At 41.1% G+C, this 16,190-nt stretch overlaps 1 protein-coding gene across 5 annotated transcripts in view; it reads left to right on the top strand.

The window, feature by feature from the left end:
• chd6 (chromodomain helicase DNA binding protein 6) overlaps window positions 1–6,968 on the top strand; it is a 101,556-nt gene extending 94,588 nt beyond the window's left edge. For all 5 annotated transcript variants that reach the window (XM_045223100.1, XM_045223098.1, XM_045223097.1 and 2 more), the window contains exons 37-38: window positions 5,167–5,271; window positions 5,471–6,968. In XM_045223100.1, the coding sequence (XP_045079035.1) occupies window positions 5,167–5,271; window positions 5,471–6,574 (1,209 nt within the window). In that variant the 3' untranslated portion in view covers window positions 6,575–6,968. The remainder of the gene's footprint in view (window positions 1–5,166; window positions 5,272–5,470) is intronic.
• The last annotated feature ends 9,222 nt before the right edge of the window (window positions 6,969–16,190 follow it).

Here is a 16,190-nt window from a genome sequence, read left to right as displayed (position 1 = left end):
CATGGAGGAATGGGCCAAAATACCAGCAACAGTGTGTGAAAACCTTGTGAAGACTTACAGAAAACGTTTGACCTGTGTCATTGCCAACAAAGGGTATATAACAAAGTATTGAGAAACTTTTGTTATTGACCAAATACTTATTTTCCACCATAATTTGCAAATAAATTCATTAAAAATCCTACAATGTGATTTTCTGGAGGAAAAAAAATCTCAATTTGTCTGTCATAGTTGACGTGTACCTATGATGAAAATTACAGGCCTCTCTCATCTTTTTAAGTGGGAGAACTTGCACAATTGGTGGCTGACTAAATACATTTTTTCCCCACTGTATCTTAGTGTAAGAATATTCAAACGATACCCTTTTTATGTCTCAACTCCCAAAATTTTGAACATAGCAGACCCTAATAAAATGGGAGTATCAGTGAACATGACTGTGGAATATTAATGCTCAGTTTCTGTCGCAAGCAGCATTGCGGTACCACGCACCGCTAGCAGCATTTTAGCCACATATTGTTATACACTAGCTGTCTAGTCTGTGTTTTATAAATGTGCAGTGAGCATAAAAATACACATTTATATAAGAATTGGCAACTCGTTCTCATTCTGAGAAATAATCATCTTCTCCATGTAGGCCACTTGATTTCAACATCTAAACAAAGTGAACAGGCCATGTTGTTCAAACAGTTGGAGACATACAGGAGGGTGTATTCATAACAGTTCCACTGTTCTACCTTGTTAACAAGCAAATAGATCCAAGTTGACTTTAAATATAAAGATTAGCTGGCTACTCACTAGCACGTGGGCTTGTGCTTGAGAGATTGTTTATGAGACGTGTTAATTTTCTATAATACCTTTTCATATAAGGTATTTTTATAGACAGACTTGAAAGCCAGATCAGTGATTATTGCAGGAAAGCAGGTTAATCTCCTAGAGTCGATGTCCACTCCCCCGCGAAAATCGAATTAGCATAATACAATAATCCCCATATAAATCTGTCAGTTTAAGCTAGAGATATGTTTTTTTTTGCATTGGATGTGTCTCAATCCACCACATCCGCCGATGTCGCACTTACGCATCTGCAGTGAAAGGTGACAGAGCTAGAGCATCTATAGAGTCCAAAGAGTTTGGGCTACACACTAATAGCTAAATGATCCTTGGTATGACCTTCTTAAAACAATACCATATAGCTTATTAAAATCTAGATATACAGTGCATTCGGAAAGTATTCAGACCCCTTGACTTTTTCCACAATTTGTTACGTCTGAATACTTACGTAAATAAGGTATTTCTGTTTTTAATTTTTAATACATTTGAAACATTTATAGAAACCTGTTTTCGCTTTGTCATTATGGGGTATTTATTGTGTGTAGATTGAGGATTTTTTAAAATTTAATCTATTTTTGAATTCAGGCTGCAACTCAACAAAATGTGGAAAAAGTCAAGGGGTCTGAATACTTTCCGAATGCAATGTATATTGTGAATCGCCCAGCCCTACGACAGGCCTGACAGTAACAGCAAATTGTGGGTAAACTTTCCTAAATGTCATCAAACCAAAATACGTTCCTCAGGGGTGGATAATTTTTTGGTCAGTGAATTAGATACAGTGCCTTCAGAAAGTATTCATACCCCTTGACTTATTCCACATTTTGTTGTGTTGCAGCCTGAATTCAAAAAAATATATATTTTTAATCTAACCAATCTACACACAGTACCCCATAATGACAAAGTAAAAACATGTTTTTAGACATTTTTGCAAACTTATTGAAAGTGAAATACAGAAATATCTCATTTAAATAAGTATTCATACCCCTGAGTCAATACTTTGTAGAATCACGTTTCGCAGCGATTAAAGCTGTGAGTCTTTCTGGGTAAGTCTCTATGGGTAAGTCTCTAAGAGCTTTCCACACCTGGATTGTGCAACATTTGCCCATTTATTCTTTCAAAATTCTTCAAGCTCTGTCAAATCAAAGCTAGACAACCACTTTCAGGTCTTGCCATAGATTTTCAAGTAGACTTAAGTCAAAACTGTAACTCGGCCACTCAGGAACATTCACTGTCTTCTTGGTAAGCAACTCCAGTGTAGATTTGGCCTTGTTTTAGGTTATTGTCCTGCTGAAAGGTGTCTGGTGGAAAGCAGACTGAATCAGGTTTTCAGCTTGGATTTTGCCTGTGCTTAGCTCCATTCCATTAATTTTTTTATCTTGAGAAACTCCTCAGTCCTTAACGATTACAAGCATACCCATAACATGATGCAGCCACCACTATGCTTGAAAATATGGAGAGTGGTACTCCGTAATGTGTTATGTTTGGGGCAAATCCAATACAACACTTTGTATTCAGGACAAAAAGTGTATTGCCTTGTTGCAAACAGGATGCATGTTTTGGAAAGAAAATTCTGTACAGACTTCCTTCTTTTAACTGTCATTTAGATTAGTATTGTGGAGTAACTACAATGTTGTTCATCCATCCTCAGTTTTCTCCTATCACAGCCATGAAGCTCTGTAACTGTTTTAAAGTCACCATTGGCCTCATGGTGAAATCCCTGAGCGGTTTCCTTCCTCTCCGGCAACTGAGTTAGGAAGGACACCTGTATCTTTGTAGTGACTGGGTGTATTGATACACCATCCAAAGTGTAATTAATAACTTCCCCATGCTCAAAGGCTTTTTAATGTCTGCTTTTTAAATGTTTTACCCTTCTACCAATAGGTGCCCTTCTTTGCGAGGCATTGGAAAACCTCCCTGCTCTTTGTGGTTGAATCGGTTTGAAATTCATTGCTCGACTGAGGGACTTTAAGGATAATTGTATGTGTGGGGTACAGAAATGAGGCTGTCATTCAAAAATCATGTTAAACACAATTATTGCACACAGAGTGAGTCCATGCAACTTATTACGTGACTTGTTAAGCAAATGTTTACTCCTGAACTTATTTAGGCCTGCCATAACAAAGCGGTTGAATACTTATTGACTCAAGACATTTCAGCTTTTCATTTTAAATTAATTGGCAAAATGTTCTAAAAACATAGTTCCACTTTGACATTATGGGTATTGTGTGTAGGAAAGTATTCAGACCCCTTGACTTTTTCCATAAATTGTTACGTTACAGCCTTATTCTAAAATGGATTAAATAAATACAAATCCTCATCAATCTACACACAATGCCCCATAATGACAGGTTTTTAGGAATGTTTGCAAATGTATTACAAATAAAAAACAGAAATACCTTATTTACATAAGTATTCAGACCCTTTGCTATGAGACTCGACATTGAGCTCAGGTGCATCCTGTTTCCATTGATCATCCTTGAGATGTTTCTACAACTTGATTGGAGTCCACCTGTGGTAAATTCAATTGATTGGACATGATTTTGAAAGGCACACACCTGTCTATATAAGGTCCCACAGTTCCAGAGTGCATGTCAGAGCAAAAACCAAGCCATGAGGTCGAAGGAATTGTCCGTAGAGCTCCGAGAGAGGATTGTGTCGAGGCACAGATCTGGGGAAGGATACCAAAACATTTCTGCAGCATTGAAGGTCCCCAAGAACACAGTGGCCTCCATCATTCTTAAATGGAACCACCAAGACTCTTCCTAAAGCTGTCCGCCCGGCCAAACTGAGCAATAGAGGGAGAAGGGCCTTGGTCAGGGAGGTGACCAAGAACCCAATGGTCACTCTGACAGAGCTCCAGAGTTCCTCTGTGGAGATGGGAGAACCTTCCAGAAGGACAACCATCTCTGCAGCACTCCACCAAGCAGGCCTTAATAGTAGAGTGGCCAGACTGAATCCACTCCTCAGTAAAAGGCACATGACAATGGGAGTTTGCCAAAAGGCACCTAAAGGACTCTCAGGCCATGAGAAACAAGATTATCTGGTCTGATGAAACCAAGATTGAACATACCCACAGCATGATGGCAGCATCATGCTGTGGGGATGTTTTTCAGCGGCAGGGACAGGGAGACTAGTCAGGATCGAGGGAATGATTTAACGGAGCAAAGAACACAGAGATCCTTGATGAAAACCTGCTCCAGAGCACTCAGGACCTCAGACTCGGGCAAAGGTTCACCTTCCAACAGGACAACGACCCTAAGCACAGAGCAAAGACGATGCAGGAGTGGCTTCGGGACAAGTCTCTGAATGTCCTTGAGTGGCCCAGCCAGAGCCCGGACTTGAACCCGATCGAACATCTCTGGAGAGACCTGAAAATAGCTGTGTAGCAATGCTCCCCATCCAACCTGACAGAGCTTGAGAGGATCTGCAAAGAAGACTCAAGGCTGTAATCGCTGCCAAAGGTGCTTCAACAAAGTACTGAGTGAAGGGTCTGAATACTTATGTAAATGTAATATTTCAGTTTCTTTCTTTTCATATACATTGGCAAAATGTTCTAAAAACCTGTCTTTGCTTTGGCAGTATGGGGTATTGTGTGTAGATTGATGATGGGGGAAAAAACAATTTCATCAATTTTAGAATAAGGCTGTAACGTAACAAAATATGGAAAAGGTCAAGGGGTCTAAATACTTTCCGAATGCAGTGTACAGTTTATTAGGCTACAGATGGAATAGGAAATTCACAGGGTGGTGAAAGTGCATGCTGAGCTTGAGGCTAATTTCCAAATACATATTGAGGGTCTTAATTTGTATGCTGGTGACAGTGTTTGGCTGCCAATTGACAAATACAAATGATCTTGCTTTTATCCATAATCTCATCACCCTCTGCACTCTGCCCTGTCTGTGAGCTGTTGGCTACACCAGACCAGAGTTGCCACATTTGTTTATCGCAAAACCTTTTGTGGCAAAACCATCGACCGTTAAAAATGGGATTGAAACGCATAACTTGTTTTTTTTATTTGGTAAATGAAAAGTTATACGACAAAGTGCTTTTTATGTGCTTTTTTTAATCACAAGACAATTTGATGGAAACATTTCAATATTCGCTTGAAAATCTAGCTACTTAACAGGTGAATTAAGACACTTCTCCCCACCCAACTGTACTACTTCACATTGATCAAATACACTCGTTTGATAAGACATAGCTGTCAGGAATTTGCATGAAATGTAATGTTTATGACTTGCTTTGACAAGACAACAGCCTGAATTATACACAAATGCATCAGTTATATTTATGGTATGTGTGTGTACAACTCATTAAGGGCTGTATTTTCTTGTGCTGTAGCTTGGGGGTGCTATGGCTCCAGCAATCAAGGAGCTCTCCCGATGGCTGGACGCAAATACTGAGTACTGCGTGGCACCCGACTGGGCAGATGTCGTGAAACACTCTGTGAGTAGCATGGCATTTTCACTCTCTCATCCACACAAGTGTCTCGTCAAATAGTTTCATTAGAATGCCATTTTTAATTAGACATTTGATCATCTTGAGTAGTGCAGCCAGTTCTCAGAACCTACTGCCTTACAAAGAGGACAGATGTCCTTCAAAACCCTTCCTGCATTTTCCTCAAGTTAATGGCTTGTGTTTCCAGGGCTTTCTTCCCGAGGGTAAGTTCACCCGCATACTCACCGAGCCTGTGTGCCGCGACCAGGGGCCCCGCCGCCGGGGCCGTCGTCCCCGCAGCGAGATGCCCAAGCCCCTCCTCTCTGAGTCACCCATGGGCCCACTCTTCATGAACGGCAGCCTGATCGGCAGCATGGACTTGGTCAGCCTCCAGAACCTCCGCAATGTCCAGGGCATCCCGCTCACGGGCCTGATGGGATTCCCCCATGGCTTCGCCGTGTCAGCCGGTGAAGACTCCAAGAACGGCCTGAGCATGCTTCCCATGATGCTCCACGGCATACACGGCTCCCCCCACATGTTCAGCGTTCAGGGGCTGATGGGGCAGCCACCCACCAGCTCCGCTCCCACCTCCTCCTCTTCCTCCTCAGCGGCTGCCGTTACCACCACCGCGGCCAGTAGCCCCTCCCGAGGCCCCAGCCAGTCGTCATCGAGCACACAGGCAGATGGCTCCGGCATTCAGTCTGGCGGAGAAAGAAAGAGGGAGGACAAGCAGTCGACAGAGGATAAGCAGCAAGGTGCGATGGGCAGCCACAGCATCGCAGCCATCACCACCACTGCGGCAGCCAGCAGCAGCAGTTGCGTCAGCAGTAGCAGCGGCAGCCACCTGGCCTTCAACCCTTTCCTTGTTCCGGGGATGTCCCATGGACTGCTGTACCCTCACATGTTCCTCCCGCACGGGGGCATCATGGCGCTGCCAGGTATGCCGCCCACAGAGTCCTCCGGCAGCCCTAAGAGGAAGAAGAAAAGAACAAGGGAGGAAGGGGTGATGGTGGTGGAGGCAGGCAGCCACAGCCACTTACAGACGAACAGTGGGCCTCCGAAAACACCCAGCAATGGTCAGACTGGGGAGAGCACGGTTGACCAGGCCGGGCAGGAGGCTAGGCAGCAGATGGAGGACAAGGTTCAGGAGGAGGGCACGGGACATGACTCCCATGCTCCTCCAGAGGTAAACCCAGAGAAGTGCGTTGAAGAGGAGAGCGAAACGGAGGAGAATAGAGTGATGGAGAAGGAAAAACTGCCTGGAGAGGAGGAGGAGGAGAGAGAGTCAAGGGGGGCACAGGATTCACAATAGACTTCTTCTTCTCCCTCTTTCTTACCGTGCAAAAGTGTAAAGTTTGTGGTGTATAAGTTGACGTTCATGTAAAGACTTTTATTATCCACTTATTAATGTTTATAGAGCTCCTGCCCTGTAGAAAACGTGTGATTATCTAATACTGTATATACCCACACATGCTCCATTCAAGAACTTAATGAAAGAAATGTAAAGTGATGGACACTCCTGCATGCAAACACACACTTGCAAGCGACGGAAGGGAGGAACTGCTAAACAGTATTACATGGTCGTAACAGATCAAGCAGCCTTGACGGTCTGCTGCATCATGAACGTGGCACTTTAAAGCTGCAATATGTAACTTTTTTGGCGACCCGACCAAATTCACATAGGAGTGGGTGTTATAGATCTGTCATTCTCATTGAAAGCAAGTTTAAGAAGCGGTAGATCTGTTCTATGTGCGCTACTTCTATGCTTCCCGTTCTTAAGTTTCGTTTTTGCATCTTTTACTTTCAGTTTTGTACACCAACTTCAAACGGCTAAAAATACAATATTTGGGGTTATTGAAAATATATTTCACAGCGGTTTAGATGGATCAATGATTCTCTACACAATACATTGCTTGTTTTGTCACATAAACGGAAATTAGGCAAACTATTAGAATTTTAGCAAACAGAAAATGGCGGAGCGATTTCTGCATATTGCACCTTTTAAGATGCCTGGTATGTCCTGGTTGCTAAAAGGTGAATCTGGGGGCCTATTTGACTGAGGAGGAGAAGGATGTGAAAATAGTTTTTCCTACCAAAACATGCTGACAGCACTCCTGGGTTCAAAGGCAGCTACAGTATAGAGCTAGGTTGTGTTCATTAGGGCACGCAATGGGAAAACATTGTAAAACATTTTGCAATGGAAAATAAAAATGAGCGTTTCTTATCGGACAAGTCCCACCCTGTTTGTCAGTTTTTTATCCATTTGGTGCCTAATGAACAACCCAGAAAGATGTAGCTGTCCAGGGACTACTGACCCCCCAGTTTCCTTGATGGTGTTAAAAGGGTTATCTGAATATCCCCCTAAAGTTGTTTCACATCCGAAAGCATAAAACTAATGGCAATTTTAATTGAAGGTCCTTCAACATGTGTTTAATTTAATAATTATATAAATTGAATAGCAATGCATGCAAGGTAGCTTGCAGCCCCAAGTTTGAGTAGTAACATAACTGCTGCAAATAACTTCTTTTAAAGGACAGCTTTTGTCCATCCCTATTTGTTTTGTTGTTGCTGCTATGTAAACATTTTTAAATGAAAAAAAAATATGTATAACAAATTTAGAGAAAACAATGTTAGTATACCCGATCGAGAGAACACATTGAGTATGACAAAAGCATTTTTCTAATACACAATATATATATATATATATATATATATATATATATATATATATATATATATATATATATATATATATATATATATATATATATATACACACAGCTCTGGAAAAAAAATTAAGAGACCACTGCAAAAATATAAGTTTCTCTGGTTTTACTATTTATAGGTATGTGTTTGGGTGAAATTAACATTTTTTGTTTTATTCTATAAACTACTGACAACATTTCTCCCAAATTCCAAATAAAAATATTGTCATTTAGAGCATTTATTTGCAGAAAATGACAACTGGTCAAAATAACAAAAAAGATGCAGTGTTGTCAGACCTCGAATAATGCAACGAAAATAAGTTCATTTTTAAACAACACAATACTAATGTTTTAACTTAGGAAGAGTTCAGAAATCAATATTTGGTGAAATAACCCAGATTTTCAATCACAGCTTTCATGCGTCTTGGCATGCTCTCCACCAGTCTTTCACATTGATGTTGGGTGACTTTATACCACTCCTGGCGCAAAAATTCAAGCAGCTTGGTTTTCAATGGAGTTCAGGTCTGGAGATTGGGCTGTCCATGACAGGGTCTTGATCTGGTGGTCCTCCATCCACACCTTGATTGACCTGGCTGTGTGGCATGGTGCATTGTCCTGCTGGAAAAACCAATCCTCAGAGTTGGGGAACAATGTCAGAGCAAAAGGAAGCAAGTTTTCTTCCAGGACAACCTTGTACGTGGCTTGATTCATGCGTCCTTCACAAAGACAAATCTGCCCGATTCCAGCCTTGCTGAAGCACCCCCAGATCATCACCGATCCTCCACCAAATTTCACAGTGGATGCGAGACACTGTGGCTTGTAGGCCTCTCCAGGTCTCCGTCTAACCATTAGATGACCAGGTGTTGGGTAAAGGTGAAAATTGGACTCATCAGAGAAGATGACCTTACTCCAGTCCTCTACGGTCCAATCCTTATGGTCTTTTGCATACCTCAGCCTGGCTTTTCTTTGCTTCTCATTGATGAAGGTCTTATTTTCTAGCTTTGCACGACTTCAGCCCTGCCCCTAGGAGCCTGTTTCGAACCGTCCTCGCCGTGCACTTCACCCCAGCTGCCGTTTGCCATTATTTTTGTAGGTCACTTGATGTCATCCTACGGTTGTTGAGTGACATTCGAATGAGTTGGCGGTCATCCCGGTCAGTAGAGTCGTTTTCGCCCTCTGCCGGTCTGTAGCTTTGTTGTCCCCAATGTCTGCTGCTTGACCTTGTTCTTATGAACCGCCGTCTTTTACATTTTAAGGATGGAAGCAACCTGACGCTCACTGTATCCCTCTGCCAGTAAAGCCAGAATTGAACCTTTATTTTCCTCACTCAAAACCTTCCTTTTCAACTCTTTTGGCATGGTCAATAGTTATTTTTTGATTAATATTACTTTTGAGGTAATATTAGCACTGTTTTTGCCATCCAGCTGGTCCTATTGCAAGAGGATAGTGATGACCACAGCAGTGGTTTTTATACTTTTCCTTGTTAAATAAGATTTGGTTCCGGTGATCACCTAATCAGTACCTAATTCAGTAGAATGAGGTGTGCCTGTGTTGGAATTCAACAGACACTGGAATGGAATGGCTGTCATACATGTAGAGATGCTGATTTAAGAACATTTGCAGTGGTCTCTTAATTTTTTCCAGAGCTGTACATACATAAATACATACAAAGGTACGTACATACATATGTGTGTGTATATATATATATACAGTGGGGAGAACAAGTATTTGATACACTGCCGATTTTGCAGGTTTTCCTACTTACAAAGCATGTAGAGGTCTGTAATTTTTATCATAGGTACACTTCAACTGTGAGAAACGGAACCTAAAACAAAAATCCAGAAAATCACATTGTATGATTTTTAAGTAATTAATTTGCATTTTATTGCATGACATAAGTATTTGATCACCTACCAACCAGTAAGAATTCCGGCTCTCACAGACCTGTTAGTTTTTCTTTAAGAAGCCCTCCTGTTCTCCACTCATTACCTGTATTAACTGCACCTGTTTGAACTCGTTACCTGTATAAAAGACACCTGTCCACACACTCAATCAAACAGACTCCAACCTCTCCACAATGGCCAAGACCAGAGAGCTGTGTAAGGACATCAGGGATACAATTGTAGACCTGCACAAGGCTGGGATGGGCTACAGGACAATAGGCAAGCAGCTTGGTGAGAAGGCAACAACTGTTGGCGCAATTATTAGAAAATGGAAGAAGTTCAAGATGACGGTCAATCAGCCTCGGTCTGGGGCTCCATGCAAGATCTCACCTCGTGGGGCATCAATGATCATGAGGAAGGTGAGGGATCAGCCCAGAACTACACGGCAGGGCCTGGTCAATGACCTGAAGAGAGCTGGGACCACAGTCTCAAAGAAAACCATTAGTAACACACTACGCCGTCATGGATTAAAATCCTGCAGCGCACGCAAGGTCCCCCTGCTCAAGCCAGTGCATGTCCAGGCCTGTCTGAAGTTTCCATCTGGATGATCCAGAGGAGGAATGGGAGAAGGGCATGTGGTCTGATGAGACAAAAATAGAGCTTTTTGGTCTAAACGCCACTCGCCATGTTTGGAGAGAAGAAGAAGGATGAGTACAACCCCAAGAACACCATCCCAACCGTGAAGCATGGAGGTGGAAACATCATTCTTTGGGGATGCTTTTCTGCAAAGGGGACAGGACGACTGCACCGTATTGAGGGGAGGATGGATGGGGCCATGTATCGCGAGATCTTGGCCAACAACCTCCTTCCCTCAGTAAGAGCATTGAAGATGGGTCGTGGCTGGGTCTTCCAGCATGACAACGACCCGAAACACACAGCCAGGGCAACTAAGGAGTGGCTCCGTAAGAAGCATCTCAAGGTCCTGGAGTGGCCTAGCCAGTCTCCAGACCTGAACCCAATAGAAAATCTTTGGAGGGAGCTGAAAGTCCGTATTGCCCAGCGACAGCCCCGAAACCTGAAGGATCTGGAGAAGGTCTGTATGGAGGAGTGGGCCAAAATCCCTGCTGCAGTGTGTGCAAACCTGGTCAAGACCTACAGGAAACGTATGATCTCTGTAATTGCAAACAAAGGTTTCTGTACCAAATATTAAGTTCTGCTTTTCTGATGTATCAAATACTTATGTCATGCAATAAAATGCAAATTCATTACTTAAATTTTTTTTTTAGATTCCATCTCTCACAGTTGAAGTGTACCTATGATAACAATTACAGACCTCTACATGCTTTGTAAGTAGGAAAACCTGAAAAATCTGTATATACACGTATGTATATGTGTGTATGTATATATGTATACGTATGTATGTGTATATATACGTATGTGTGTATATATATATATATATATATATATATGTGTGTGTGTGTGTGTGTGTGTGTGTGTGTGTGTGTGTGTGTGTGTGTGTGTGTATTATATATATATATATATATATATATATATATATATATATATATATATATATATATATACGTATGTATATATATATATATACGTATGTATATATGTGTGTGTGTATGTATACATATGTATTTATATTTTAAACGGAAGGCAAAGAACAATCCTACATTTTTGATCATGTTTTTTTTTGTTATTCACACACAAAGTCACTTTGAAAGATGACCTATTCTCAGTCTCAATGGGACTACTAGTCATGTTATTAGGCAGGCAATGGCCTGGGACATGGTCAGCTGTGCCACTGCGGGAGTAGTGAAGAGGTGCCATAGACAAGTCTGTCATAGAGGGCTCTGTTGAGAGCCAGTGCCTCACCATTGAGGGACACAGAGGGTACTCTAAGGGAGAGGGGGGAGGGGGGGGGGGCGGGGGGTGCAACATGCAAAATGAATCTGTCTATTCCTATCTGTCTGTGAAAAGTTTGTAATTTGATCAAATAGATACTGTGTGTACAGGGTTTTAAAGGGTTTGTGGTCTCCTTTTCTTTCCTCAGATGCATTTTAAACTCCTGTAGACTAGCTCATACTAAGATTTTTTTTTTTTTTTTTTTACATGTAAATCTATTTAGCTGTATATTGCTGTTACTTTTATAACAAGCACACCATGTTTTTAGTTTTCTCCATTATGGCCCTTTGGGGCAAATAGCTACCAACTTCAGTACCAGTTTTTCTTGTATTTATCAAAAATGTGTTCTGTGAAAGTTCCCAGAACATTCGTTAGGTTGCGGCAAATGTTCTCATAAGACAAAAACTGTACAGTTGTGCTGATTATACAATGTTTGTACAAAACATTCGCCTGATGTTGCAAGAACGTTCCCAGAACGTTGCGTTCTCATTTTGTTGTGGCAGTATGTTCTAAAAACATGACTGGTACATTGTGTTATTACCTGGAAACCTAATGAGCATGTTTGGGGAATGTTCTATGGTGGTTGTTACAGATGTTGTGCACAACATTTTTGTGAATGTTAGGAGAACATTCCAAGGATATTTTATATATATATACTACCAGTCAAAAGTTTGGACACAACTATTCATTCAAGGGTTTTTCTTTATTTTTACTATTTTTTACATTGTAGAATAGTAGTGAAGACATCAAAACTATGGAATAACACATATGGAATCATGTAGTAACCAAAAAAGTGTTAAATTATATTTTATAATTGAGATTCTTCAAATAGCCACCCTTTTCCTTGATGACAGCTTTGCACACTCTTGGCATTCTCTCAACCAGCTTCACCTGGAATGCTTTTCCAACCATCTTGAAGGAGTTCCCACATATGCTGAGCATTTGTTGGCTGCTTTTCCTTCACTCTGCAGTCCGACTCATCCCAAACCATCTCAATTTGGTTGAGGTCGGGGATTGTGGAGGCCAGGTCATCTGAGGCAGCACTCCATCACTCTCATTCTTGGTAAAATAGCACTTACACAACCTGGAGGTGTGTTGGGTCATTGTTCTGTTGAAAAACAAATGATAGTCCCACTAAGCCCAAACCAGATGGGATGGCGTATCGCTGCAGAATGCTGTGGTAGCCATGCTGGTTAAGTATTTCTTGAATTCTAAATAAATCACAGACAGTGTCACCAGCAAAGTACCCCCACACCATAACACCTTCGCCTCTATGCTTTAAGGTGGGGAATACACATGTGGAGATCTTCCGTTCACCCACATCGCGTCTCACAAAGTCACGGCGGTTGGAACCAAAAATCTCCAATTTGGATTCCAGACCAAAGGACAAATTTCCACCAGTCTAACGTCCATTGCTCGTGAGAATGCCAAGCGTGTGCAAAGCTGTCATCAAGGCAAAGGGTGGCTATTTGAAGAATCTCAAATCTCAAATATATTTAATTTGTTTAACACTTTTTTGGTTAATACATGATTCCATATGAGTTATTTCATAGTTCTGATGTCTTCACTATTATTGTACAATGTAGAAAATAGTACAAATAAAGAAAAACCCTTGAATGAGTAGGTGTTCTAAAACTTTTGACGGGTAGTGTATATAAATATATTTTTTAATCTAAAACGTTCTTTGAATGAATCATATATAAAACCCTTAACTAGAACTTAATGGGAATCTTAGCTAATGTTCTGGAAATCTTCCCGGGTTTGCTGGGTGTACTGTACTGTACTACACTAAATGGATGCAAAAGCAGATTTTAATCTACATTTCATAACAGGGTCTGTTTTTTTTGGGGGGGGGGGTATGTTTTAGACTTCGCTTCTAAGCGTAACAACTTCTGACTTCACATTTTGTTTGTTTTCTAATATGAAAACAATTTTTGCACAGTGTCCTTTTAGTGAAAGTTTACCTGTACCTGTATTCTGTCTTTTAATCTTTTATTTTTGTGTGTGTGTATGTGTGCCTGCATGTGCACACTTACACAACCTGGCCCGTGGGGGACATTTAGTTGTTGATCTGTATTTCTAGCTCGTCTTGCTTTAGCGTCACCTTTCTTTGTTGAAAGACATGTTATTTTTGCCTTGTCACAACTTTACTATATAATTTATTTGTTTTGCTTTGCCAAACTTTCACCAAATGACACTTTCTTTTTTTAAACTTTGTTGATTATATTAAAAGTAAAATGCCTTATTTAGCTAGTGTTTTATATATAGATGTTTTGTTACATCTCCATATTGGAAATTATATATAAAGTATTTTGTTTGTTTTAAAATGCCCCTTCAGTTGTATGCATACATGCAAAACCAGGATTTGGACTTACTGTGGCATCAGTCAGTGCACTGTTATAAAATAATCTTCCAATGTTGTCTTCATGGTCCAATTCATACTCCAAAAAGTGACTCAATCAATCGTCAAAAGCACAATATGGAGAACAGCAAATTACTTTTCTCATCAGTGCCTCTGAGATTTGGTTTGATATTTTCTAATTTGTCAAACTTCCGCTGATTACATTTATGTACAGTGCATTCGGAAAGTATTCAGGCCCCTTCCCTTTTTCCACATTTTGTTACATTACAGCCTTATTCTAAAATGGATTAAAATATTTTTTTTCGTCATCAATCTACACACAATACCCTATACTGACAAATTAAAAACAGGTTTTTATAAATTTTTGCTAATTTATTAAAAATAAAAAAAACTGATACCTTATTTACATAAGTATTCAGACCCTTTCTTATGAGACTCGAAATTGAGCTCAGGTGCATTCTGTTTCCATTGATCATCCTTGATGTTTCTACAACTTGATTGGAGTCCACCTGTGGTAAATTCAATTGATTGGACATGATTTGGAAAGGCACAAACCTGTCTATATAAGGTCCCACAGTTGACCGTGCATGTCAGAGCAAAAACCAAGCCATGAGGTCGAATGAATTGTCCGTAGAGCTCTGAGGCAGGATTGTGTTGCGGCACAGATCTGGGGAAGGGTACCAAAAAATGTCTGCAGCATTGAAGGTCCCCAAGAACACAGTGGCCTCCATCGTTCTTAAATGGAAGAAGTTTGGAACCACCAAGACTCTTCCTAGAGCTGGCCGCTGTGGAGATGGAAGAACCTTCCAGAAGGACAACCATCTCTGCAGCACTCCACCAATCAGGCCTTTATGGTAGAGTGGCCAGACGGAAGCCACTCCTCAGTAAAAGGCTCTTTGCCAAAAGGCACCTAAAGGACTCTGACCATGAGAAACAAGATTCTCTAGTCTGATGAAACCAAGATTGAACTCTTTGGGCTGAATGCCAAGCGTCACGTCTAGAGGAAAACTGGCACCATCCCTACGGCGAAACATGGTGATGGCAGCATCATGCAGTGGGGATGTTTTTCAGCAGCAGGGACTGGGAGACTGGTCAGGATCGAGGGAAAGATGAACGGAGCAAAGTACAGAGAGATCTTTGATGAAAACCTGCTCCAGAGCGCTCAGGACCTCAGACTGGGGTGAAGGTTCACCTTCTAACAGGACAACAACCCTAAGCACACAGCCAAGACAATGCAGGATTGGCTTCGGGATAAGTCTCAATGTCGTTGAGTGGCCCAGCCAGAGCCCGGACTTGAACCCAATCGAACATCTCTGGAGAGACCTGAAAATAGCTATGCAGGGATGCTCCCGATCCAACCTGACAAAGCTTGAGGATCTGCAGAGAAGAATGGGAGAAACTCCCCAAATACAGGTGTGCCAAGCTTGTAGCGTTATACCCAAGAAGACTTGAGGCTGTAATCGCTGCCAAAGGTGCTTCAACAAAGTACTGAGTAAAGGCTCTGAATACTTAAGTAAATGTGATTTCAGTTTTTTTTTTTGAAATGTGCAAACATTTCTAAAAACCTGTTTTTGCTTTGTCATTATGGGTAATGTGTGTAGATTGTTTTTTTACTCAATTTAATCAATTTTAGAATTAGGCTGTGATGTAACAAAATGTGGAACAACTCAAGAGGTCTGAAAACTTTCCGAATGCACTGTATATCCAGGCTGAAGCCACTAATGCATAAACATCGCTGAACGTATTCAAATCTCTAATGTAATAAATGTGAAGGGTACCATGCAATTCCTGATTGATCATGTCTGATGAGTGTCCCCTTATTTCACTCAAAGAACAATCTTTTCACATGCTTATATTCACTTAAGAGGCCTTTTGTAAGGACGTATGTATACAACTGAAGTGGATGTGATATTAAAACCTATGCTCATCCAATTGTAGACCTATTCTGCATGTTGAATCCAATATTCCACTAACATTTGCTGAGCAATGTGTCTTCAGATAGACCTGTTTTGGGGATACTAATAACTCATCCAACTCATTAGTTTATTTGATCAACCTTAAAATCTC

This window comes from Coregonus clupeaformis, chromosome 10 (assembly GCF_020615455.1).
Source record: "Coregonus clupeaformis isolate EN_2021a chromosome 10, ASM2061545v1, whole genome shotgun sequence".
NCBI lineage: Eukaryota > Metazoa > Chordata > Actinopteri > Salmoniformes > Salmonidae > Coregonus > Coregonus clupeaformis.
This window is presented reverse-complemented; position numbering and strand designations above follow the sequence as displayed.